Source organism: Ovis canadensis, chromosome 12, assembly GCF_042477335.2.
Source record: "Ovis canadensis isolate MfBH-ARS-UI-01 breed Bighorn chromosome 12, ARS-UI_OviCan_v2, whole genome shotgun sequence".
Lineage (NCBI taxonomy): Eukaryota > Metazoa > Chordata > Mammalia > Artiodactyla > Bovidae > Ovis > Ovis canadensis.
Window position 1 is genome coordinate 71,218,593 of NC_091256.1, and position 27,652 is coordinate 71,246,244.

General features: G+C 40.3%; 1 protein-coding gene across 6 annotated transcripts in view; it reads left to right on the top strand.

Moving 5' to 3' along the window:
• The window catches only part of FAM20B (FAM20B glycosaminoglycan xylosylkinase), a 44,625-nt gene that overhangs the window by 6,069 nt on the left and 10,904 nt on the right, over window positions 1-27,652 (top strand). For 5 of the 6 annotated variants that reach the window (XM_069546174.1, XM_069546179.1, XM_069546177.1 and 2 more), the window contains 3 exons: window positions 7,054-7,556; window positions 13,084-13,170; window positions 16,915-17,024. In XM_069546174.1, the coding sequence (XP_069402275.1) occupies window positions 7,180-7,556; window positions 13,084-13,170; window positions 16,915-17,024 (574 nt within the window). In that variant the 5' untranslated portion in view covers window positions 7,054-7,179. Of the gene's footprint in view, window positions 1-4,288; window positions 4,690-7,053; window positions 7,557-13,083; window positions 13,171-16,914; window positions 17,025-27,652 lie in introns of those variants that run through there. The other variant, XM_069546178.1, reaches the window with a different exon arrangement.

Below are 27,652 nucleotides of genomic sequence, written 5' to 3' on the forward strand. Positions count from 1 at the left end.
TCCCCGTCTCCTCCCACCTTCAATCTTTCCCAGCCTCAGGGTCTTTTCCAGTGAGTCAGCTCTTCGCATCAGGTGGCCAAAGTATTGGAGCTTCAGCATCAGTCCATCCAATGAATGTTCAGGAGTGATTTTCTTTAGGATTGACTGGTCTGATCTCCTTGCTGGCCAAGGGATTCTCAAGAGTCTTTTTCAGCACCACAGTTTGAAAGCATCAATTCTTCACTGCTCAGCCTTCTTTATGGTCCAACTCTCACAGCCATACATGACTAGAAAAACCATAGCTTTGACTGTATGGACTTTTGTCAGCAAAGTGATATCTCTACTTTTTAATGTGCTGTCTAGGTTTGTCATAGCTTTCCTTCTAAGGAGCAGGTGTCTTAATTTCATGGCTGCTCTAGGACATGCAAAGCTGTCACCTTTAAAACACAGATTTAATCTTCCAAACTGAAGAACATTGTGAAGGGCATTCTATTCAGCCATTTTCGTGAAATAGAAAAAGTTCATGCTTCCCATCTGTTTTACTTACGTTGAATGTGGTAGAATTGAACTTTGTAGACAAGAGAAAAACATTGGCTTAAGGTTGGCCAGATTAGTGACATAACCTCCTAGTCCTCTGCTTCACCTGGCATACACTCTGACGAAACCTACTTGCTTACAGTCTTACCTACTCCTCAAATTTAGGGAAGTCTTTGGTTCAGAAATATAAGGTTACTAGAACTCTTGGTAATGCAACACATGTATTCAGCCCCGACTGTGTAAACCCAGGAGACAGCGTAACCAATGAGGGTTATTTTCTTTGTCATTCTTTCTTCTCAGGAAGTCGTCTTTGGGTTTTTGATATGGTAATAATGACCAACAAGCAACTACTATGGGTTGTCCAAGCACTAGTTTTAGCACAATACACCTGGTAGTACCATTCATTTTTAACAGTTCTGTGAGTCAGGTATAGTGTTTGTATTTCCTTTTTCATATAAGGAAATGGAGGCCCAGGGAGGTTAGCAGAAAGAAGGTGAATTAAGAACCTATTTAAGTGAAAAGGAAAACTATATGTAATACTGATTAATGATGTTATTTGTTGCTAGGTTTTGTTTCAATTGAAGACTCCCAATTGAAGATGAAAAAGAATAATATTATGCTGCTGTAGGTGGTGGTGGCAGCACAGGAGTGGGCTAGTTTTCTGAGGATATAGAGATTTATTTAAGTAGTGAACACTTGATACCACTTAGTATTGGAGGTTTTGACTTCTTAAGCTAGAGGCTCACAATGCTAAGTGGAAAGATTTCTGAATGCCCTTTATTTTACTTATAAGAATTGTCACTAACCATCAGGAGAGACTGCATTTATTTCTAGGAGGCAGCTAATAATAATGTAGCAAAGTGCTCTAAGGTCACTACCAATTGAAAAAAACAAAAGGGCAGTATATCAGACTGGCCTCAAGGTGAAAATATGCGTTTTTATTTTATTTTAGTACTAAAGGGCTATAATTTTTGCTATTATTTACGCTTTGACTGAAATTTAAAGGCTAGAATTTATAACCTGGGTGTGTATAGCTCTCTGAGTGTGTGGGGTTAGCCTTAATTGCTCTATAGTGTATAAATGGACTTTAGTAAATGATCCATTTGAGATGCTCTTTTTTTCTTTTGTTACCTTTAAGAAACTTCATTAATCCAATTTTTATTTGTACTTAAATGGTTAATTAATATATCCCAGATGGTTGATATGGACAGAATAGACATGAAAATGTTAGGCTTACAAATTACCCCCAAATTAGTGGCTTAAGGCTAAATGATTTATTTCTCATATTAGGCAGATCAACTGGGCCCAGCTGATTGGTTCTTCTGCACACATGATATTGGCTGGAGTCACATGGGTGGCTGTATTTAGCTGAGACCTCAGCTGGAACTGGAATGCCCTAAATGGCTTCACTTATGTATCTGGCTCTCAGCTGGGGTGGCCAGAATAAGTAGGGGCAGACCAGGCCTCTCATCATTCAGTAGTCTAGCCTGAGCCGCTTTACATAGTAGCTTGGTTCCAAATGGAAGCTGCTAGGTCTCTTAAGACACCTAGCACTCAGCCACTTGCACAGCATTCTGTGATCAAAGCAAGTTACAAAGCCAGTCCATATTCTAGGGAAGGAGAAATAGATTCCACTTCTTGACGGGAAGAATTGTTGGTTTCTGTCTTTGTAGACAGTCACCCGAAAACTGATAATTAAATTCAGGTCTTACCTGTTACGCTTACCTAACCTTCAGAGGTTTGCTGAAACCAGCAATGACCAAAGAAGAAGTTCGTGAAATGGTCCTTGTGATTTCCACTCAGGATGAAGGGCAAGGAGATTGTGTGAGTAAATATGATAATATGCTAGTTATATAATAAATCCTACCCCCTTCACCATCTTCTTTGTTAATCGCCCTCTGCGTGAAATGTTCGTATTGAATGTGTTTTCCTTCTGGTACCTGACACAAAATGTCTTGCATTCCCTTCATGTGGTAAGAACTTATTTGACCATTGAATTGAAAACACAAAAAACAGGGATTGCTGAAGCCTTTGTTTTTGGTTGCTTTGAACAGAAGTTGGGATTTCTTCTCTGTGACCTCAGGTGAAGTAGTGTGAGGTCTCTTGATTAAAGGGAGATTCAAGGTGGCACAGCTACTAATGAGGTTTGGAACCTTGCTGGTGGCTTGGAGCCCCTGGTAAGGTAGTAAGTGTTGGAGCCAGGTCTTTTCATGTTCCTCAGCAGTCACATACATTGAATTTTATCACACAGTGGCTTACAGATCTTTGCACTAGTGTGTATTTCTGTATATGCTCCTCCAGACATCAGTCAGATTCTTGAACAGAGGGATCTAGTCTTTATACTATGACTTCACTTTTTTCTGTAAAACCTCTATTTCCTCTCCCAAAACAATTTACAATGTAGTCATAAGTTTATCCTTATAAAACACTTACTGTATGTGTAGGAGTGTGTGTGTGTGTGTGTAAGAGAAGAAGAATATATCAGCTTCCATATCAAACCTCATTTCACTGATACAGCCAAGAGTGAAACCAGGGTTCACTCTGAAGATTTCTTATAAACGTCTCTCTTGCACAACTCCAGTCTGGGAATTTATGCCAGCTTTTAGTGTGAAGACCACCATTAGCCCTGCCTTTTTTATACTGAACATTTTTTTGTGTTTTATTATTACCTTGAGTCTATTTGTTCTTTGAGGTAGGCTCTGTTCTGCATAACAGAAACATTAAAATAAATGACCGTAATATAACTGGACAGTGTTCCACTGTTGGAGGCATTTATATGAGGCAGTGCAGGCATGAAATAGAGCAGGCAGACTCCTGAGAATGCAAGAGAAGTTTTCATGAATAATTTGGAATATACCCAGTGATGTTGCTTTCATTTCCTTAATATCTGAAATGGTGGATCCTCTTAGAAACCCGGTTTGCAGACTAGATATTATGCTGCCGTTTTAAAAAGATAATACAGTATGGAAGCTCTGTCTTGGGAACTCTCCCCTCTCAAGGATATAGGAGAGGAAGGGATCACTATAAAGAGTAAAGGAGTCTACGTCACTAGAGGAAGGAATCATTCTATATTGGGTATCTAATACATTTTCCTGGAAAGGAGTCTTGCAGACTCACAGGCTTTTTGTATAAATTCCACTAAAAACTCTATATTGTCAATTTCTTGAATACCTTTGTGCTTGCCCTGTAGGCTGAAGGAGTACCAGCCTTCCAACTAAAAGAAAACCTCTTTCTGAGCTGTCAATATTTACTCAGAAAAAGACTATCCTCCGAAACTACCAACTAAATTGAATGGTGTCAGTAGAGAAGTATATTGCCTAAAAATGGGTAGTTGATTAAAGATAGCCAAGTTAAGGTGCCAGGTGATATTTTCACTATGCTACGTACTGTAGGGAGTGCAAAAGTAGCTAAGATCAGTGAGGAGTCAGAATTCTGAGAGGGGAATTAAGAACAATCTATAAGAAGACACTGGGTACGGCAGAATGTAGTTAAGTACTGGCCCAAAGACAAGAGAGGTTACTATAGTAAGGAGGGACCAGAAATGGCTTTGAAGATGGCCCTTGAAAGCTAGATTAGGCTTTAAACAGGAGAAGATGGGAAGAAAAGATAAGAGCAAAATAAATTTTGAGAGTGCTCCAGTGAGCAATGACACGTAGGGTACCATGTTCACACTGTTTTGGCGGAAGCTGACAAGTGACGAGGGAAGAGAGTAAGAGTGGTGCCTAGCAACATAGATTGGCCGATGCCATCGTTGCTTTGCTAAGGGATTTATGGAACTCACAAATGGTGTGTGATTAGAAAAATGATTTTGCTGCATTATCTATTCTGGATTGGAAGACCTGCAGGTCCAACAGGCTGTTCTTTCAGGGATTCAATAAAAGGTGCCCTCCCTAAATGCAGTCAGTGGCTGTGGACATGCCAGGCAGTTGTTGAGAGCAGGGCCAAATTGCAGTCTTACTTGTTCTACCAGGACGTGGTGACTAATTGCAAACGCAAAAACTTGCTCAGCCCCTTCTTCAAACCTACCCTCACAACTAATCTGCAGAGCTAAATAGTGAAGTGAGGTAACAGTTGAACCTTTCAGTCACTTAATAGGAATTTCTTAGTTGAGTGGATGAAGTATTTGCAGCCCTGAACTGATGATGAGTGCGTTCTTCTGTGGCCCATCAAAAGGTAATGGGATTTCAGAACTTACAAGCACACACGCTCAGTTTGTTTTGTCTGAATTTTGGAGCTACTCAAACTCCTCATTGCATTGGTGATTTAAAAACAAAACAAAACCCCTCCCTGTCCCCAATCTTTGTGCTAAACGTTTAGATATGATATGTTTATATAACACGAGGGAGGACTTTCTTCATTCTAAATGAAATGAGCAGCATCATTAGAATCTCGGGTTAACCGGACTTTAGTCCTGAGGAGGGTTTTGTAGGACATGAAAGGCTGTTCAGCTGACCCCTTTATGCCAGAATAGCACCTCAGCTGGAGGCTGTTGCAGCTGGAGGGGCTAAGGAAAAGATTGCCAACAGTGGATTTCCACATTGCATTTTAGCACTGCAGCCAGAGATCTGTACTGTTGAACAAATAACTGAAGAATTTGTGTGGTCTAGGTCATGTTAGGACCAGCAAAAATCTCTGAGATCTGTTCTACTAGCATCCCTGTTAGCAGTAATCATAGGGAACTATTTTACTGAGTTTTACACCAAATTTGATACCATCACAATTACCTTTTGGATACACTTGAATTGCCTGTGTTTCAGCTAATAGTGTTATGTACTCCCTGGGAGATGATGATGCAACGGAACAGGTGGCTGGAGATAATTAGAATTTGAATTTGACTCTCACTTTGCCATCTTCCTGAAAATGAAACGGGAGTGGTTAATCACCAAGAATAAACTGCGTGTCAGCAAGCTCTCAGCAAGGCGCTGCCCTGAGAACACACTGCTGCTCTAGTAGACTGTTTTGGGATGTATTTCCAGCTGCTAATAGGGGCGCAGTCTCCGGTTTGGCTGGGAGTGGCTCAGCCTGAGTCGTTTGTCCCATTTTTGTATTGGTTTTATTTCTTCAATTAATAGTTTGAGTTGTTAAATGAATTGGAGAGTGAAGCAACACCCTGTTATCTTCTTGTCATCTTTGGCTTATCCCAGCACAGTGCTGCCTGTAGGCATATAGCAGAGCAAGCTTGTGCATGTTTTTAAAGGGCCCTCTGGAGTGGAAAGCAGCCTGTCAGCATGCAAATGAAATTGAATTTTATGTTCTTACACCTTGGCAAAAAATCTTGTATTTGGGATCTTTCAGCTTGAGAACTGACCAGTGTGGTGGGCCCCACACAGGAAGCACTTCTCTAGGTCTGTAGCATAAGTATCTTTGTTACGTGCCTGACCAGTCCAGATTTAGTCACGTTGCTATAGTACCAGGTTTCATTAATTTTCTGGTCATGTTCTCCTAATAGCCAGATGGTATAGGAATATGTGTTTCCTTTGCTTAATTTATCCAGATTTGATTATCCATATTTTACAGGGTTTTTAATTTTGAAAAATGATTAGAAGACTGATAAGTAGAGATACATGTCTGGGTGTTGTATTTCAGTATGTGAGCAGCAGATATGACATGTTTAGGCTTGCTGGGTATTTGAATTCAGAGAGGGAGTTATTACTCTCCTCTAGATGCAGTGGCACCCCACTCCAGCACTCTTGCCTGGAAAATCCCATGGGTGGAGGAGCCTGGTGGGCTGCAGTCCATGGGGTCACGAAGAGTCAGACACGACTGAGCGACTTCATTTCACTTTTCACTTTATGCATTAGAGAAGGAAATGGCAACCCACTCCAGTGTCCTTGCCTGGAGAATCCCAGGGACGGGGGAGCCTGGTGGGCTGCTGTCTATGGGGTCGCACAGAGTCGGACACTAGTGAAGTGACTTAGCAGACCCTCTTTGGTGGAGAAGGAAATGGCAGCCCACTCCAGTATTCTTGCCTGGAGAATCCCAGAGACAGAGGAGCCTGGTGGGCTGCTGTCTATGGAGTCACACAGAGTCGGACATGACTGAAGCGACTTAGCAGCAGCAGTAACAGTACCCTCTTTGGCATTTTTTAAGAGTTCTTGTCTTATAATATGTCATAATACTTGTACTTGGAGACAATAACTGGAAAGCTACCAAATACTGGTGGTTTTGGATAATCAAAAGTCATTTATGGGTTTTGAAAGGTAAAATGAAAATTAAGGAGTTATGCATATCTTAGTGTTTAACTTTTTTGTGCTTTTTCTCATTGTTTTGGTTTCTAAGAATTGGTGGCCATCCAAATGGCTCCGAAACGGCTCTGCACCCTATTAAAACAGGAGTATTTGCTTTTAAATGTTCAGTGTACCTAGTTCTCAACTGTTACATCCTTCCTTGGACCAGTTCATTCTAAATTATTGAGTCTTCTCAGACATAGGATTAGTCCAGCTGAAAGAGTGAGCAATCTATTTGAGGCTTGCAAAAGATTCAGGGGTGGAAGGACAGAATTTCTGAATGAACTGTGCTCTATACTTGGGCTTGCAGGAATTGTGGGAGGCACCTCAGTGAAGAGATGGACCAGTGTGTATAATCATGGAGTCTCCTTGCTGACATCACCACCCGCTCTCCTTGATAAGTGAGAGTGGTCGGGGAGAAGGAAAAGAGGTCAACATGAAGCTAAAGCAGCGAGTCGTGCTGTTAGCAATTCTCCTTGTCATCTTTATCTTCACCAAAGTTTTCCTGATTGACAACTTAGATACGTCAGCTGCCAACCGGGAGGACCAGAGGGCCTTTCACCGAATGATGGCGGGCTTGCGGGTGGAGCTGGTACCCAAGCTGGACCACACCTTGCAGTCTCCCTGGGAGATTGCAGCCCAGTGGGTGGTTCCCCGGGAAGTGTACCCTGAAGAGACACCAGAGCTGGGAGCAATCTTGCATGCCATGGCCACCAAGAAAATCATTAAAGCGGATGTGGGTTATAAAGGGACACAACTGAAAGCCTTACTGATACTTGAAGGAGGACAGAAAGTTGTCTTCAAACCTAAGCGGTAAGTCTTCATCTTGGAAGTTATCTGTGCTGTTTGGTTCTAACCTGGAATTTGTTTGAGTGCTCATCTCCCTCTCCTACTGTTCTCTTCAGTAAAATGGGAGGGAGAGACCCGAAGGTCTCTGAAGTCTTTTCTAGCTCTTAATGTTCCATGATTCTTTGAGTAAGGGAAACTTGCAGGAATATGTTTTGGTACCAAATTAGATTGAACACTTTACAGTGAGAGCTCTCCTTGATTTCTAAATTTATCAAGTACTATGTGCCAGATATTAGAGATACAAAATGAATTGGTTAGGAAGTAAGCAACTTGTTACCAAAAGTGTACAGTTAAAGACCAGATATCCACGTGTCAGAAATGCTGTGGAGTAGGAGTCACCCAGAGTCGGAGTGAGTTTTGGATGAGTAACCTAAGTCCTTTTTAGTGCTAAAGCTATGATTCTTTCACTTGAGCTTTGGTTTTGTTTTAATTAATGGACTTTATTTTATTTTACTTTATTTTAGTAATTTTAGGTTTGCAGAAAAATCGAGGGGAAAGTATAGAGCGTTCCTATGTATGTCCTTCCTCCTCCTCCCCAGTCTCTCCTATAATTAACGTCTTCCATCAAATTAGTACCTTTGTTACAGTTGATGAGCCAATATTAATTTATTAACTAAAGTCCCTAGTTTATGTTAAAGTTCACTCTTGGTGCTGTGTATTCTGTGAGTTTTAATAAACTCATAATGACCAGTATTCACCGTCACACCATAATAAAGGACAGTTTCCCTGACCTCAGAGTCCCCTGTGTTCTATCTATTCATTCTTCCCTTCTTCCCCCTGAGTCCCTGGCAACCACTAATCTCTTTAGTGTCTCCATGGTTTTGCCTTTTCCAGAATGTCATATAGCTGGAGTGATACCTTTTGTAACGTTTTCAGATTGGCTTCTCTCCATGTTTTTTAAGGTTCCTCTGTGTCTTTTTGTGGCTTGATGGCTCTTTTTTTTTTTTTCCCTGAATAATATTCCATTGTGTAGATACATGTACCGCAGTTTGTTTATTCATTCATCTACTGAAAGCTATCTTGGTTGCGTCCCAGTTTTGGCAGTTGTGAGTAAAGCTTCTATAAACATTCGTGTGCAGGTTTTTGTGTAGATAAGTTTTTAGCTCATTTGGGTAAATACTAAGGAGCATAGTTGCTGGACTATATGGTGAGAGTATGTTTAATTTTGTAATAAACTACCCATCTGTCTTCCAAAGTGGTTGTTGCATTTTACCTTCCCATCAGCTATGAGTGAGAGTTCTTGTTATTCCACATCCTCATTAACCTTTGGTGTTGTCTGTGTTTTGGATTTGGTCATTCTAATGTGTGTAGTGATACCTCATTTCTTTTGCCTGTTTTAAGCAGAGAACTGAGCCATTTTAGTTGCCTCAGTCCAAATTTGAACTGGAGAAAGAGCTAGTTCATATACTATTAGACAGTGATCTCTTTGGACTTCTCTAAGGATCTACAGAGAGAATTTGTGTGGCAATTCTACAGTATATTTTTTTTTTTAAAGTTTTCTGTGTGTATATAAATTTGAAATAGGTTAACATGGTGTTAATCTATATTCTTTTGACAGAAATTAGTTACCAGTGCATTTTCTCAAAATTTGTAAGGTCTGAAATTATCTGTGGACTAAGCATTTTTTTTCATTCCTCAGTGGAGCTTTGGAGAGAATTATAACACATAACTTGGGGTCTCTTGCTGGAGTGGGAGAAGAAACAAGGGGTGATTATGTGCAAAAACTTAACTGTGACCAGAGTAGTTGACTTACCTCTCTTCATGACCCAAATATCAGTAGATAATAGGCAGCCAAGAGCTAGTATATTGGGATTCCAGAAATGGAAGGGATCTGCATTTGCCTGGAACTGGGAGGTAAAATGGAAGATTTGGAAATCAGGTAATGTGGGAAAAGCATGGCTATGTGGACCTCGAATCTAATTTCTGTTGCATGCACACTGTTTGCCAGGTGTTACACTAAGTACTTTTGTATGTTAATGCTTTTAACCTTCATCACAACCATGGACAGTTACAGTGCTTATTTCCAGAAGCAGAAACTGAGACGTAGAAAGAGTAGCTTGACAGGGTCACCCTGCAGTAACTAATGGAGCTGGCGTTTGGATCTGTCAGAGTGTGAGCAGCTGGTGTTCTGCCACACACATGCGAGCCTCTCACATTTTTTGTCTTCCTTTGTAAGAGAGAAGATATGGATCATCCATTTTCAAAAATTTGCTAGTTTCCTTTTGAAATGTGATCCTTGACCTCTTGATTTGTAGCCTGAGCGATCAGCAGCATAAGCAGACTGATGGAAAGAAAGCAAACTAAAAACAAGAATTAAGTTCATGTAAAAAGAGATGAATTGCAGGCAGTTTATGTTTAAATAAAAGACCCTCTTCATACCCACTGTTTATACACTGGGGAATTAAAGGTGAGATGGGGCAGCAGGAAGTGTTAGAAGGCAGATATTACTGACGGTGTGCAACGTTAGTGTTAGTTCAGGCGCTTTGCAGATAGGTCTGCAGTGTTCAGACAAGTTATGGAGGGTGGAAGAGGCCAGACTGGTGAGAAGGGGAAGTGGCAGCAGATAAACGCATGAGCTAACGTTAGTCACTGATGCTTCATCTCATATCTCTTACTACCACTGCAGCCTTCCCATACTTTCCTCTTCCAGACCATCCTGAAAACTACTATCATTCTTCTCCCAAATACCTGTATCATCACTGTGCTCCCCAGCTTTAAAACATCCAAGGATTCCCATTACTCACCAGACAAAACCCAGCCTCCACAGCCTGATGGCCAAGCCTCTTACAGCCTGGTCCTCCTCTCTACGCCCAGCTCTTTATTCTTGTCAAGGCAGCCCCTTAATCCCCCGTCATCTCCCAAATAGCCCTTTTCTGTGCCCGGCTCCAAGGATGTTCCTCCCCAACCCTGTGCAAGCTGCCGAGGCCCCTACAGTGGGTGGTAGCACCCTAGTCACTCTGGCACTCTCGCAGGCTGGGGAAAGTGGGTTCACATAAGTGCTTGTAGAAATCGACTCCAGTCCGAAAACACCCAGCAAATTGCTATTCTGACCCCAGGGGCCTCTGAGACTATTTAGTCCTAGTATAAGTGCAAATTAATGTCCTTGGTTACATTCTGATGTCCTTCACCAGGAGGATAGGAGTGATTTATCGGCAGTTACTGTATGAATTTCATTGTTCTGTCAGTAACTTAAGATGGATCGCTCTGTTGAGAGGAGGATCTAAGTCCTTCCTGCTGAGTTGAGACGTGCACCTTTCTTTAACAGCCACTTGTGGTTCAGCATTTCTGGAGCCTGGTTGTCCATGTCCTCCTGTCAGAGATGGAAGATTTGTATAGTGCATGAAATGTACAGGAATACAGTCATGCCTTTATTTGCACATTTTACCTTACATTATTATAAAAGTAATTTTGTTTTTTAATGTAGCTGTATCTTTTCTGGAAGTACATTGATTTTCATAAGGAAAAAACTGCAGTTATGGTGGGAAAAGAACAAGCTGGCAAGGGCCCAGAGCTTGGGAGAAGTGAAGGATCATAGGAAGTGTTGAAAGGGACCTTGGTGATCAACTAGTCTAACTACTCATTTTACTTCTGGGAAGAGTGAAATCCAGGGTTCTGACGTTCATGTTTCACAAAAACCGAAACATGAACTAAGGATTCAGACCTCTGGACTCTAGTGCAGTTCTTTCATTTTGATTCCTCTTCCTTTGCCATTTCCTTCCCTTCCTGTTTCTCCAGCCCATTCCCAAAGTTTCTGAATTTTTCTAGGGTTTTACATTTCATTCTGTGCAGCCTTTCCATGTTCTGGAAAGTTCTCTGACATTTCAGTGAAAGGAGTGGACTGCATATCACCACAATCTTCTGTGGCTCCGCTACAGTCCTGGGAAATAAAGTATTCCAGGCCTGTCACCTGCAGCTGTAGTGGAGAGAGAAATGCTTGAATAGTGTCAGCTTTCGCTGCAGTCCTTTTAAAAACTGAGACTTTTAATTTGGAGGTAGCAGGTGTAATCCTAGGCAGTCTAAATGATGCTTTGACCCCAGAAACAAAAAAATACATATGAGTATATTGACCAGGCTAAGAAGAAACTGGTGTCCAATCAGGTGTTGAGGCATGTCTGTCTACTAACATAAATATTTCATTGCTTTGACTTGAAAATGTGTTTTATGAATATGGTTTCACTTTATATTCTGTGGTCATTTATGTTGAAGGTCACTGCCTTGTATAATACTGTTTCCCACTTCCTCATGGCCTTTTCCGCTTTGGAGATCCAAGTGACCTTAGTGGAGTGGCTCCTCTTCACATCATTCTCAACTTATGTCTGTCTTGTAAAGCCTACTAGGTCTCCTTTTGATTCAGGAAATGCAAGTGAACAGTAGAAGTCATAGATGAATTGTGTTCAGTTCTTCCCATTAATAAGTTTAAGTTGTATCTCTATATAATTAGTAGAAAGAAATATGCCAGTTTTCATTATCCTTCATTTATGTCATGCATGTGATGTAAAATCATCAGAATGGAGTTTGAGATGAAAGACATCTTCGTTGTTGTTGTTTAGTCGCTAAATCGTGACTAACTCTTTGCAACCCCGTGGGCTGCAGTGTGCCAGGCTCCCCTGTTCTTCACCGTCTCCTGGAGTTTACTCAAATTCATGTCCATTGGGTCGGTGATGCTATCCAACCATCTCATCCTCTGTCGCCCCCTTCTCCTCCTGCCCTTAATCATTCCCACCATCAGGGTCTTTTCCAATGAGTCAGCTCTTTGCAAAGACATCTTAGAACTTCTTTTTGGTCCAGCCCCTAATATTATCAATAAGAAATCTAAGACCCACAGAAAAGAAGGGTTTTACTCAAGGTTACCCAGGCAGGTAATGACAGAGATTTACCTAACTCTCACTGCAGTCCAGTATTCCTTCCACTGCATCATCATAAACTTAAAAAGAGAATAGTTATTCAGATAACTTAAAAAAAATTTTTCCTTTTCCTACTTATTTAACAAAGCCTAAAACATATCAGGACCATTGTTTTCCCCGAGAAATTTAAACTTCTGTAATAAGCCTTACCATAGCCATTCTGGTAAGCAAGCCTTTTAATTACATATTTATCTTCATTGTTTCAGTTTAGTCTAATAGGCAATTCAGCAGACATTTATTAAGCACCAACTCTAGATTTAGCACTGTGCTGAAGATACAAAGAGTTCAGAAAAGTACCTTATAGTCTCACTTAAGCTACTTTGAAAGTCTTTAGGAAGGGTAGAAATAACATCCGTGTTTTATTCATAGAATGATTGCAGAGGTAGGTGTATAATTGTAGTTTGCTTCTCCACTTCGTCTTCACGTCATCTACTAGTGATCCATGCTCACCCATGGCTGTTCTCAGGGGTGACAGAGGTTGCTAGAGCAGAATCAGGCTTGCAGAGTGTCTGTTTTGCCTCTTGCACTGTCACCTCTGGTGCTGATGTAATTCATGTCTACATCTGTGCTTCCCATTCACTCTGCAGGTATAACCGGAACTATGTGGTAGAAGGGGAACCATATGCCGGTTATGATAGACACAATGCGGAGGTGGCAGCCTTTCATTTGGACAGGTATGTGCAATCACAATGGGTTACATTCGTTTCATTTCCTTTTAAAAATATCTTGGGGAGGTCTTGTGGACTCCTTTCAAAGGAGTGTAATTTAAAAAAAAGTGTAATAACTTTGACTTGTTAACTTACTTTAGATTGCTTCCACTAAATTTGTATGAGTGCCTCATTATTTGGGTAAATAAAATGGCAAGAAGAAAACCAAAGTTTGACTTCAAATCCCTAAATTGAACTGGTCATTAATTGGGCCTGGCAGTCCTGGTTTTTGTTTTGTTTTGATTCTGTTTTTAAGTAATATTCATTTATCCTCATATGCTGGAAACATAACATGACATGTATGTAAATATTATTTTCCTTCGTACAAAATATGCACAGCTTCAATAACCAGGATAAATGTGGATTCTAAATGTGCAAGTTAATGAGGAAAACTAATACTTTTTAAGCTGGTTATTAGTCAGGATTCTTGTAACTGAATTGTCTAGTGTCCCAGTTGCTCCTTCTAATCAGATCTTTAATCAGGGCATGTTGATAGACTTTAAAAGAAATTATTCACTATATTTTTTTAATGAATCTATAAGGAAACTATAAGAAAATAAAGATAATTTTTGTCTTTTTTCAGGATTAGGAAGGATTTTCTAGGTATAAAAACAATAATTTAAAAATCACAAAGAAGGACTTTCCTCGTGGTCCAGTGGTTGACTCTGTGCTTCCATTGCAGGAGGGCATGGGTTTGATCCCTGTTCAGGGAACTAGGATCCCACATACTGCAGCCAATAAATAAATTTTTAAAAACTCAGTAGATTCAACTAAAAGAAAAAATTTAACTCGTATGTCAAAAAATGTAAAAATTTAAAAGCAAACTAACCTGAGAGGAAAATACCTGAATCTAATATATAATCTAAGCATTAATAGCCTTAATATACAAGTTTATAAAATCTTAAATATACTCTAAAGCACTAGTAGAAAATGGTTTAAGAACACAGTTGGCTGAATAGAAATTACTGATTGCTAATAAATATGGCAGAGGGAATTCATCTTCACCAGTAATAAAAAAAAAATCCAGATAATTCCCTGGTTGTCCATCGGTTAGGATGCCACTCTTTTGGAAGGCTCAGATTCAGTCCCTGGTTGGGAAGCTAAGATTCCACAAGCCACAGAGTGCGACCAAAAAGAATCCAGTGAAATAATGGGACACTGTTTTCTCCTCCTGAAAGTGACAAAGAGCAGAAAGAAGATCGTACTTTATCGGCAGGAAGAGACTGGCATCCATACGCTGCTTGTGTCATTGTTAATCGGTTCCGTCTTTAAGAACTCTTGCACCATGAATCCAGAATCTTCATGTTCATACCTTTTGAATGAATAGCTGCCTTTTAATGCAAACATCTAAGACATTTCTCGGAAGATATTTCTAAAAAGTGCTCTAGAGAATCAGAAATTCAAAGATACATATAGCAAGATCTTAGCTAGTAGCATTTTCAGTACTGAAAATCTGAAAGCAACCTAAACATCTAATGACAGGGAAAATTAAATGAATGTTCATTCATAATACCATGAATTTTCACTGCCCCTATTAAGACCTAGTGGGAAAGAGCTGGATAAATCCTACTTATCACTTAACTGCACATTAAAATCAGTCTTTGCAAGCCCTTATTTGTTTCCTTGTTTTCTTCATCCCTAATCCCTTTCCTGTTTCTCTGTTGATGGACACCAGCAGTGCCTGAAGATCTTTTTCCTATAACCATACCAATATTTCATATTATCCAACACACTAGTTTTTGTTAATCTGATATATGTGAAGTGGTATCTCATTGTTCCTTTATATTCCCCCAATTATTGGCAGAGATACCTCCTCATCTTTTCACAGCACAGCACCTATTTGTTAACTTGGAGTGAAGTTGTCTTTGTACAGAAATTACTACTTTGGATATTAATTAAGTAATGTTTCAATTTATGACCTGTGCTTTGGGGTCTTGTATTTAGAAGCCTTTCCCTCCCTCAAAGTCTGAAAGCTATTCTCTGACTAGCCCCCTATCCCTTTTGTTAACTGCCTCAGCCAGGCCAAGTACCACTGAATATGACTCCCCAACACTAAATGGATGCTCTTCTTTGGTCTGACAGTGGTCAATGGGGAGAAAAGATACTTCCCCACTTTCTTTCCTACCCCATGCTCCTTATACTTTTCTGCTCTGAGTTGCTATTTCTCCATCACATTAGGATTTAACCCCCTTCTCTGGCCTCAGAAGATTCTCTCAATTTTTATGTTACTTTGATCGATCTGTGATCTCCTTGCTTTTGCGGCTTTTTTAAGAATGAGTTTAGGATAGAGAGTCAGTCAGCAGCCCTGAACAATGGATTATTTATTGCACAGTCATTTGTAATTGTAGAAACCTTAAGGCAACTTTCTAAGAGAGTCAGAAAAGGCTCATGATGCAATGATGAGTGAAAAGCAGGAGGCAAAATTGCACATAGTATAATTTCAATTATGTATATACACACAAGAGTGAGTATATGTCTGTATATACATGTCTGAAAAATATGGTCGAATGCCAGATTGTCACTAGTTACTTCTGGATTGTGGAATTATGGATGATTTTAATTTTCTTCCATAAATTTTCTGTGTATTCTGAATCCTGCCCCTCCAACTTTTATTCAGGGAGTGTGTATTTTTTTTTAGCAAGAAAATTCCCTTTTTTAAAAAAATGATAGTGCTCAACCATAAGGCTGTACTTTGAGACCATTAGAAGTATCTTAAAATGTATCCGTAATTTAAGTTGTCCTACGAGTTTATCCTTTTAGGTTAAGTTGTGTAGTTTTCTATCAGTATTCTGTTTTATGCAAAGATTTGAAACCATGTGTGGGTTTAGGCCCAATCTTTTTTTAATGTTTTGTTAAGTTTATTTTAAAATCTTATTATGAAAAATTTCTAACAAACATAGAGAGAACATTATAATGAACCCATAGACCCACTCCCTAGGTTTAACAGTTGCTCACATTTTGCCAGATTTATGTTCAATAAATTACATCTCAATATTAAATTCATTAATATATGTACCTCTGAAAAATATTTGCCAGCAATCAACAGTATCTTTTGGAGAAGGACATGGCAACCCACTGTAGTGTTCTTGCCTGGAGAATCCCCATGGACAGAGGAGCCTGATGGGCTACAGTCCATGGGGTCGCAAAGAGTCGGACATGACTAAGCGACTAACACACACAACAGTACCTTTACACACCTAACAACATGATTAACTGTGATTTTTAAGATTTCTGTTTAGGGAATTCCCTAGTCAGGAAACTAAGATCCTATAAGCTGCTCAACTTGGCCCCCCAAAAAACCAAAAAACCCTACTGTTTAAAATACATCACAATAGATACACAACAAGCAACAAAGATTTACTATATAGCACGGGGAACTATAGTCAATATCTTGTAATAACCTATAATGGAAAATAATATATATGCATATTCTGGTTTAGTTGCTACGTAGTGTCCGACTCTTGCAAGCCTGTGGACTGTGTAACCTACCAGGCTCCTCTGTCCATGGGATTTCCCAGGCAGGAATTCTAGAGTGGGTTGCCATTTCCCTCTCCAAATATATGCATATATATATAACTAAATCACCTTGCTGTGCATCTGAAACTTTGTAAATCAAATATACTTCAATAAAATATATATTTTTTAAAAAACTTTAATAAATAAAAATATATCCCCAAAGATTTTTCTCTTCTGTTCAACCTTCCAAACCAGGATTCTAGGTTTCCGCCGAGCTCCCTTGGTGGTTGGCAGATTTGTTAATCTGAGGACAGAGATCAAGCCTGTTGCCACGGAGCAGCTCTTGAGCACCTTCCTAACCGTAGGTAAGCAGGTTATAGAGGACATTTAGATAAGGCAATAGTTAATAAATTAAATGGGGCATCATAGAGCAAGCTTGTTCATGACTTTTAGGAATTGAAGAACTCAAGGGAATCAAAAGCAAATCAGGCAGCTTGTTCTCAGGTTACTGGGGGAAATAGATCTAAAGGTAGATGGCAGGAAATTGAAAGTTTTCCCTAATGTGCACTTTGTGTATGAAGTTGGAAGTGAGATCATTTATGCTAGTGTGGTTAGGGAATAATTTTATTTCCTTCTGCTTGATCTTAAATCTCAAACTCAAAGTTTGCCCTAAATCAATTATTGTCTGTATATCATTGCCTTGATGGTTTCTTTCATGCCCCTGTACTTTCCTGGAAACTGTGTCCTGCTTCCTGAAAATTGAGCAGACCTTACGGCAGCTCTGTAAGAGGGTCCGGGTTGTACCTGGAAGATCACCACTGCCGCCTCCTACTCTGCGAAGGTCAGCCTGTAACTCACTGTGTGTGGAACTGACTGCCACCCTTCTGGCCTCTGTTCTCCACTGTCATGCTCTGAGTTGAGGGGTCTGCGTAGAACTCTCGCTCCTGTTCTCCTTGCAGACACAGTGAGGATAGGAGGAATTCAGAGGTGCTGTGGTCTCCTGTCTGAGCCTCCTCATGGTAACATTTTCAGTAACATAGTGCTCTGCATTGATATGACTGTTGAAATAGACATTGCAAGATGAACTTCACCTTGCTTTGCTACAGTGAATGTATTTACATTTATAATGAGGTAAAACTGAATATTTAAAGCACTTGCAACAGATTCATCATTCAGAATTTACACTTACAGGCTACGGCTCTGCTGTTCTTACAAATAACCAGAAGCATACAGTGTCACTGATTTGTTTCGTATATTTTCTAATCACTTTTGCTTGCCCAATTTTATGCTCAGGTAAACATGCATTCCTGATGGATGAGAGGAGGTCATGAATAGGCCCGCTATCTAGAGACTAATGGAGGTTAACTCTCATATACCAACTGCGCAAGGTGTGGGGAGAGGGGAGAGGCCTGAGAAAGGAGTGCAGAGGAGGTTATTCACACTTCGACTGAGTGTTGAAGAATCTGTGTATGCTGCCCAGGCAGTGGAGAGGGATTGGCATTGGGCAGAATAGCAAGAAGTAAATAGAAACAAGGGCACACACACCTGAAGTACACAGAACCATATGTGTAGGGAAGAGCTTCTGGGTACACCCTGCAGCACAGGGCAGTGTCTTAGTGTGGCTGCTGTAACAAGATATCATGGACTGTGTGGCTTAAGGAATAGGGGTTTATTGTTTCCACAGTTCTGGATGTTGGAAGTCCAAGACCAGGGTGCCCATAAGGTTGGGGTCTGGTGAGAGCCCTCTTTGTGATTCACAGGTAGCAATCTTCTTTTTGTATTCTTACATGACAGAGACAGAATGAAAGAGAAATAAGCTCTCTCATGTCTCTTCTTATTGAATATTAAAGGCACTAATCCCATCATGAGGCCCCCTTCCCAAAATTCCAGCTCCCAGTACCACCATACTGGGACTTCATTGTGTGAATTCTAGGATGGACATTAGCTTTCACTTCATAGCAGGCCATTTGAGGGATTCGCTGGAGACAGGTTTTTAAATAATAATGACCTTACCACGGTATAACTAAACTTGGGGTAGCCTTTGCAGCTGTACAAAGCACTTTCACACAGTTACCTTATTTAATCGTCTTGACAAAGAGTACAATAAATAGGGGAGATTTATCCACATTCAGACATGAAAAAGAAGTTTAAAAAAATTAAAAGACTTTCTCCAAGTCACGGATCTACTAATTGTTAGCCAGGATTCAGACCCAGATTTTAAGACTCTAAGATATTTGATTTGCTTATATTTTTATATTCATTCATTTATTCATTGAACAAAATTTGGTTTCACTTCTGTGTGGCAGATTCCAAACCAGTACAGAAATGAACGACACCTTCCTCCGTTCAAGGAGCTTTGTCTAAAAGAGGAGGAGCCAGACATTCACAGAGAGACTGTGGGACTGTGGAAGGGAAGAGGAGAGGGTCTAGAAGCTAGGGACAGGGCGATAGTTTTAACCAAGTTAAGGAGAGAATAGCAGTCCTGCAGGACGGTACAGTGGAAAAGAACACTTGTTAAAGTTTTTCGTGCAAGTGATTCCTTCGGCAGCCTAAAGAAGCTTTTCTGTCCTTTCTTAAATACATAAAATACACAGATTTATAAGTAAAACCAACAATATTGAAGTATATATTTTTGACTTAAAATTACAAAAAGCAATGTTGTGATAGAGTAACGTGTGCTTTGTTATTTTACACATTAAATAACAAGATTTAGAGTGACTTGGAGAAGGCAGTGGCACCGCACTCCAGTACTCTTGCCTGGAAAATCCCATGGGCAGAGGAAAATCCCTGGTAGGCTGCAGTCCATGGGGTCGCTAAGAGTCGGACACGACCGAGTGACTTCACTTTCACTTTTCACTTTCATGCACTGGAGAAGGAAATGGCAACCCACTCCAGTGTTTTTGCCTGGAGAATCCCGGGGATGGGGGAGCCTGGTGGGCTGATGTCTCTAGGGTCGCACAGAGTCGGACACGACTGAAGCGACTTAGCAGCAGCAGCAGCAGCAGAGTGACCTAGTAACTACCATGACTTCAGACCATAAATATAATTGATAGTTTGCAGTATCTGCAACAGTGCTAATATGATATGAAAATGTTTGATTTCTACTGGTGAAAAAAAATCACAGCTAATGCTAATACTATGGTTTGCTCCCTACCATCATGCTTAAAGGAAATGCTAAGTTTTAGATAGAAATTAATGAAAAGGAAAATGTGATTTTGTTTCCATCCAGTTCACAGGTTCTCTGAGTTAACCTCACTGCAGGTGGAAGGCAAAGCAGAGACAATGGTGACGAAATAGGAGAGGGACGTTGAAGCTCAGGAAATTGCATAATTCGGCCGAAGTAAAGCCTTTCTCCTCAGGCACTGGGAGGCCACTGAAAGAGTTTGAATATGGAAAAATGAGGTTTGAGTTTTAGAAAATTAATCGTAGCCACACTGGTGGATGAGTGGGAAGAGGCAAGATGAGAGGAGAGCCTTTGGAGGCTGTTGTAGTAGATTCACATGCAGTGAGTCAGAACTAAAGCAGGGACCAGGTATGGAGTGATTTAGGAGATACTCAAGAATTAAGGTCTGGGCTTCCCTGGTGGCGCAGCTGGTAAAGAATCCGCCTGCAATGCAAGAGAGCCTGGGTCAATTCCTGGGTTGGGAATATCCCCTCGAAAAGGGATAGGCTACCGACTCCAATATTCTTGGGCTTCCCTGGTGGCTCAGCTGGTAAAGAATCTGCCTGCAATGCGGGAGACCTGGGTTCTATCCCTGGGTTGGGAAAATCCCCTGAGAAGGGAACGGCTACCCACTCGAGTATTCTTGCCTGGAGAATTCCATGGACAGAGGAGCCTGGCGGGCTACAGTCCATGGGGTCGCAAAGAGTTGGACACGACTGAGCAACTATCACCTCACTTTAAGAATTAGAATGGAAAGAATTTAGTAAACGTTTGAGCTAAGTGCAACAAGTGAGAGAAGAAAGTGAGAGAAGGAAAAATTTTAAGAATGACTCTAAAATTTTGGGGTTAGATAGCTAAATAATGAGGCTGTCACAAAAAGGAACAGACTTAGGGAGATAGAGTAAAGGAAGATAATGAATGTAATTTAGGGTATTTTGTTTCCTTGAATAAAATAATAAATAGATATACTGGCTTCTGTCCCCAGTTCCTGATACATGGCTCCTGAAACTCTTATTAATTCCTCCCTCAGGACACTAGGAGCATACCTTATTCTATTGAGATGATTCTGGGTGGGTCCTGGATGGAAGCTGTGAACCATCAGGCCATAATTCGAAGCTTGGCGTTTTCAGGACTGTACCCTTGCACTTTCTCCAGAGAGGGGGCGAAGGGCTGAAAATAACTGATCATGGCTGGAGTTAGTAATTGATCATGTCTAGGTAAGGAAGTCTCTATAAAAATCCAGTAGTACAGGGTATGGGGTATTTTACCAGTTGATGAACCAGAAGATTCTATGTGTCCTTATGCCAGGCCCCAGACAAGGACAGAAGCTTCTTTGTTCAGGAATTCCCCCTGTGTATCTCTTCATCTGGCTGCTGATTGCTCTCTATTGTAATAAGCCAGTAATCTAGGGAGTAAACTGGTTTCTTGAGACTTAGGAGCTGTCCTAGCAAAAACTTTTTTAATTGAGGCATAATTGACATAAAACATTATGTTAGTTTCAGATGTACAGCATAATTATTCAGTATTTATATATATTATGAAATGATTGTCACAATAAGTCTAGTTAACAAACATCACCATATATAGTACAGAATTTTTGTGTGTTTCTTGTGAGGAGAACTTTTGAGATCTGCTCACTTAGCAACTTTCAAATATGCAGTACAGTATTATTTACTATAATCACCATGCTGTATATTACATCCTGATGACTTATTTTATAACTGGAAGTTTGTACCTTTTGATGTCCTTCACTCCTCCCACCCCCCACCCCCAGCCTCTGGCAACCATCCATCTGTTCTCAGCTATCCATGAGCTTCTTTTTTTTGTTTTGTTTTAGATTCTGTAAGTGAGATCATACAGGATTTACCTTTCTCTGACTTATTTCACTTGGCTTAATGCCCTCAAGGGCCATCATTGTTCTTGCAAATGGCGAGATTTTATTCTTTTTTATGGCTTAATAATATTCCATTATACACACATACACACACACATATATATATATACCACGTTTCTTTTCTCTATCCATTCATATGTTGATGAGTACTTAGGCTGTTTCCATATCTTGGTGGTGGTGGTGATTTAGTCGCTAAGTCGTGTCCAATTCTTGCGACGCCATGGACTGTGTAGCCCACCAGGCTCCTCTGTCCATGGGATTCTCCAGGCAAGAATACTGGAGTGGGTTCTCATATCATTCTCCAGGGTTTCCGTATCTTCAGTTCAGTTTAGTTCATTCGCTTAGTAGTGTCCGACTCTTTGCAACCCAATAAATTGCAGCACACCGGGCCACACTGTCCATCACCAACTCCTAGAGTTCACCCAAACTCATGTCCATTGAGTTGGTGATGCCATCCAGCCATCTCATCCTCTGTCATCCCCTTCTCCTCCTGCCCCCAATCCCTCCCAGCATCAGGGTCTTTTCCAATGAGTCAACTCTTTGCATGAGGTGACCAAAGTATTGGAGTTTCAGCTTCAGCATCAGTCCTTCCAAAGAACACCCAGGATTGGTCTCCTTTAGGATGGACTGGTTGGATCTCCTTGCAGTCCAAGGGACTCTCAAGAGTCTCCTCCAACACCACAGTTCAAAAGCATCGATTCTTAGGCGCTCAGCTTTCTTCATAGTCCAACTCCCACATCCATACATGACCACAGGAAAAACCATAGCCTTAACTAGACGGACCTTTGTTGGCAAAGTAATGTCTCTGCTTTTTATTACGCTGTCTAGGTTGGTCATAACTTTTCTTCCAAGGAGTAAGCGTCTTTTAATTTCATGGCTGCAATCACCATCTGCAGTGATTTTGGAGCCCCCCAAAATAAAGTCTGACACTGTTTCCACTGTTTCCCCATCTATTTCCCATGAAGTGATGGGACCAGATGCCATGATCTTCGTTTTCTGAATGTTGAGCTTTAAGCCAACTTTTTCACTCTCGTCTTTCTCTTTCATCAAGAGGCTTTTCAGTTCCTCTTCACTTTCTGCCATAAGGGTGGTTTCATCTGCATATCTGAGGTTATTGAGATTTCTCCCGGCAATCTTGATTCCAGCTTGTGTTTCTTCCAGCCCAGCGTTTCTCATGATGGACTCTGCATATAAGTTAAATAAGCAGGGTGACAATATACAGCCTTGACGTGCTCCTTTTCTTGTTTGGAACCAGTCTGTTGTTTCATGTCCAGTTCTAACTGTTACTTCCTGACCTGCATATAGGTTTCTCAAGAGGCAGGTCAGGTGGTCTGGTATTCCCATCTCTTTCAGAATTGTCCACAGTTTATTGTGATCCACACAGTCAAAGGCTTTGGCATAGTCAATAAAACAGAAACAGATGTTTTTCTGGAACTCTCTTGCTTTTTCCATGATCCAGTGGATGTTGGCAATTTGATCTCTGGTTCCTCTGCCTTTTCTAAAACCAGCTTGAACATCAGGAAGTTCACGGTTCATGTATTGCTGAAGCCTGGCTTGGAGAATTTTGAGCATTACTTTACTAGCATGTGAGATGAATGCAATTGTGCGGTAGTTTGAGCATTCTTTGGCATTGCCTTTCTTTGGGATTGGAATGAAAACTGACCTTTTCCAGTCCTGTGGCCGCTGCTGAGTTTTCCAAATTTGTTGGCATATTGAGTGCAGCACTTTCACAGCATCATCTTTCAGGATTTGAAATAGCTCCACTGGAATTCCATCACCTCCACTAGCTTTGTTCGTAGTGATGCTTTCTAAGGCCCACTTGACTTCACATTCCAGGATGTCTGGCTCTAGGTGAGTGATCACACCATTGTGATTATCTTGGTCATGAAGATCTTTTTTGTATAGTTCTTCTGTGTATTCTTGCCACCTCTTCTTAATATCTTCTGCTTCTGTTAAGTCCATACCATCTCTGTCCTTTATCAAGCCCATCTTACATGAAATGTTGGTATCTCTAATTTTCTTGAAGAGATCTCTAGTCTTTCCCATTCTGTTGTTTGCCTCCATTTCTTTGCTTTGATTGCTGAGGAAGGCTTTCTTATCTCTTCTTGCTATTCTTTGGAACTCTGCATTCATATGCTTATATCTTTCCTTTTCTCCTTTGGTTTTCACTTCTCTTCTTTTCACAGCTATTTGTAAGGCCTCCTCAGACAGCCATTTTGCTTTTTTGCATTTCTTTTCCATGGGGATGGTCTTGATCCCTGTCTCCTGTACAATGTCATGAACCTTATTCCATAGTTCATCAGGCACTCTATCAGATCTAGTCCCTTAAATCTATTTCTCACTTCCACTGTATAATCATAAGGGATTTGATTTAGGTTATACCTGAATAGTCTAGTGGTTTTCCCTACTTTCTTCAATTTAAGTATGAATTTGGCAATAAGGAGTTCATGATCTGAGCCACAGTCAGCTCCTGGTCTTGTTTTTGTTGACTGTATAGAGCTTCTCCATCTTTTGCTGCAGAGAATATAATCAATCTGATTTCGGTGTTGACCATCTGGTGATGTCCATGTGTAGAGTCTTCTCTTGTGTTGTTGGAAGAGGGTGTTTGCTATGACCAGTGCATTTTCTTGGCAAAACTCTATTAGTCTTTGCCCTGCTTCATTCCGCATTCCAAGGCCAAATCTGCCTGTTACTCCAGGTGTTTCTTGACTTCCTACTTTTGCATTCCAGTCCCCTATAATGAAAAGGACATCTTTTGGGGGTGTTAGTTCTAAAAGGTCTTGTAGGTCTTCATAGAACCATTCAACTTCAGTTTCTTCAGCATTACTGGTTGGGGCATAGACTTGGATAACTGTGATATTGAATGATTTGCCTTGGAAATGAACAGAGACCATTCTGTCGTTTTTGAGATTGCATCCAAGTACTGCATTTCAGACTCTTTTGTTGACCATGATGGCTACTCCATTTCTTCTGAGGGATTCCTGCCCGCAGTAGTAGATATAATGGTCATCTGAGTTAAATTCACCCATTCCAGTCCATTTTAGTTCACTGATTCCTAGAATGTCGATGTTCACTCTTGCCATCTCCTGTTTGACCACTTCCAATTTGCCTTGATTCATGGACCTGACATTCCAGGTTCCTATGCAATATTGCTGTTTACAGCATCGGACCTTGCTTCTATCACCAGTCACATCCACAGCTGGGTATTGTTTTTGCTTTGGCTCTATCCCTTCATTCTTTCTGGAGTTATTTCTCCACTGATCTCCAGTAGCATATTGGGCACCTGCTGACCTGGGGAGTTCCTCTTTCAGTATCCTATCATTTTGGCTTTTCATACTGTTCATGGGGTTCTCTCGGAGAAGGTGATGGCACTCCATTCCAGTACTCTTGCCTGGAAAATCCCATGGACAGAGGAGCCTGGTAGGCTGCGGTCCTTGGGGTCGCGAAGAGTTGGACACGACTGAGCGACTTCCCTTTCACTTTTCCCTTTCATGCATTGGAGAAGGAAATGGCAACCCACTCCAGTGTTCTTACCTGGAGAATCCCAGGGACGGGGGAGCCTGGTGGGCTGCTGTCTATGGGGTCACACAGAGTCAGACATGACTGAAGTGACTTAGCAGCATGGGGTTCTCAAGGCAAGAATACTGAAGTGGCTTGCCATTCCCTTCTCCAGTGGACCACATACTGTCAGACCTCTCCACCATGACCCGCCCGTCTTAGATTGCCCCGCGGGCATGGCTTAGTTTCATTGAGTTAGACAAGGCTGTGGTCCTAGTGTGATTAGATTGACTAGTTTTCTGTGATTATGGTTTCACTGTGTCTGTCCTCTGATGCCCTCTTGCAACACCTACTGTCTTACTTGGGTTTCTCTTACCTTGGATGAGGGGTATCTTCTCGCCCCCACCCCTCCTGACCTTGAATGTGGAATAGCTCCTCTAGGCCCTCCTGCACCCATGCAGCCACCGCTCCTTGGAGGAAGCTTAGAGAAGTCAAATTATCAGGCATAATGTCTTACAGTCTAATGACTGTTTATAGTCTCTATTTTGAACCTGCAAGCCTGAGCTTAGATCACACTCTTACTCCTGACTTAGATCACACTGTACACCTGACTTCATTCAGTTTTAAAGAGTCTTATTTACCAAGCTCAGGAGTTTGGATTTCATCACATAGATAGCAAGTTTCCTACACCAAGCAATGTTTTGTTTTGTTTTGTATGTTTTTTTATCAATAATATATTCCCACAACTCACAATTTTTTGAAAATGCCAAAGGAGAACAATGAAAAAACTTCCATCCAACCATTCCTTCTCCCTGCTCCCAGTGGCAATCTCTATTAGTAATTTCCTTTTTTTTTTTTAGTTTTTTTTTAGTAATTTCTTTTTATGTCCTTTTTGTATGAAAAATGAATATATATTTTTACCTAACTACCATTTTATACAACATGTGTCACCCTGTACATGCTTCTGCATCTTATTCTTTTATGTAATACATCTTGGAAATCTTTCTATTATCTCATATAAAGAGCTTTTTCATTCTTTTTTTGTTTTACCCGTTACAACGTGCTCCATTGCATGGATGTACCGTAGTTCATTTAACCAGTCCCTTGTTGGACCTAAAAGTTATGATATTTTGTTTTTACAACCAGTGTTGCCCAGAATTACCTTGTACATATTTCATGCATGATCAACTATATCTGGAAGTGGAAGTGCTGGGTCAAAGCCACATACATTTTTACGTAGATGTTTAACCAGTTTACCTTCTCAGCAGTGATGCATGAGAATGCCTCTCCCCTAGCTTCACCAACAACATATTACCAGACTTTGGGTTTTGTGTGTTTCATATGTAGCATCTTTTTATTTGTTTAAGAGCCATTTGTATTTTCTTTATCTTTGCATATCCTCAGTCATTTTTAACTCTTATCATTGGTCCTCCTGATTTACAAGAGTTCATACTTAAGAAGGATAGCTCTTTGTGATGTGAGATGTAAATATTTTCCCCCATTCTTTAATTTCTTTTGCCTTTGCTTAGTTTTTTCTCTTTTTTTTATTTATAGAATTTTTTAAATTTATTTTTTAATTGAAGGATAATTGCTTTATAAATGCTTTATAGAAATTTTTTGTTTTTAGTGTATCAATCCATCTTTTTCTGATAGATTTTCTGATTTTGAATCATAGTTATGCCTTGCTCACTCCAACATTATAGAAAAAAAATTTTTTTTTTTGTAGTACTTCTGTAGTTTTATTTTTCACATTAAGGTTTTGATATTGTTGGAGCTATAATGAAGTATGGCTCCACTGTTGTTATTTTTTCCCCTAGATGGCTATCAGTTGCCCCAGCAGCATTTATTAAAGAGTCTCTTATTTTTCCCCTGTAGTAAATTTTCTTCAGCTTATTTAGCTTTAGTTTCTAGACTTTCTGTTCTGTTCCATCGGACATTATATCTGTTCATCAGCTGGTCTATGTTTTAATTATGAGACATTATACTATGTTTTGATATCTGATAAATCTAGTCCCTTCTCTTTGCAGTTATTTTAACAGTTTTTTAACAGTTCTTATTTATATTTTTTCCTCTGACCTTTAAAATTGTCATATCTAGTTACCCGCTAAAAGACCCATTGGTATTATTGATGGATCAAATTAAACTTTTAAGTTTATATGATAAACATTATAAGGATGGTGTATCTTTCAATTAGTGTTCAAATCTCTTTTTATCTGGCAAAGTTTGTGAAGTAATAGTGATAGAGTCAACTTTAGGGGAGGGGTGTGTATAGTGGGTTCATTTTTATTTAGTGTGTAGTAGGCCAGAGGGTGGAAATACTAATAAGTTTGTCTCTTCAAGGACCCCTATACATGTTTATGTTTTAACAGCATAAACAGTTGTTAAAATAGTATGTGAGGTTTTATAGGTATAGGAAATTAGCTCATTTAATGGTTATA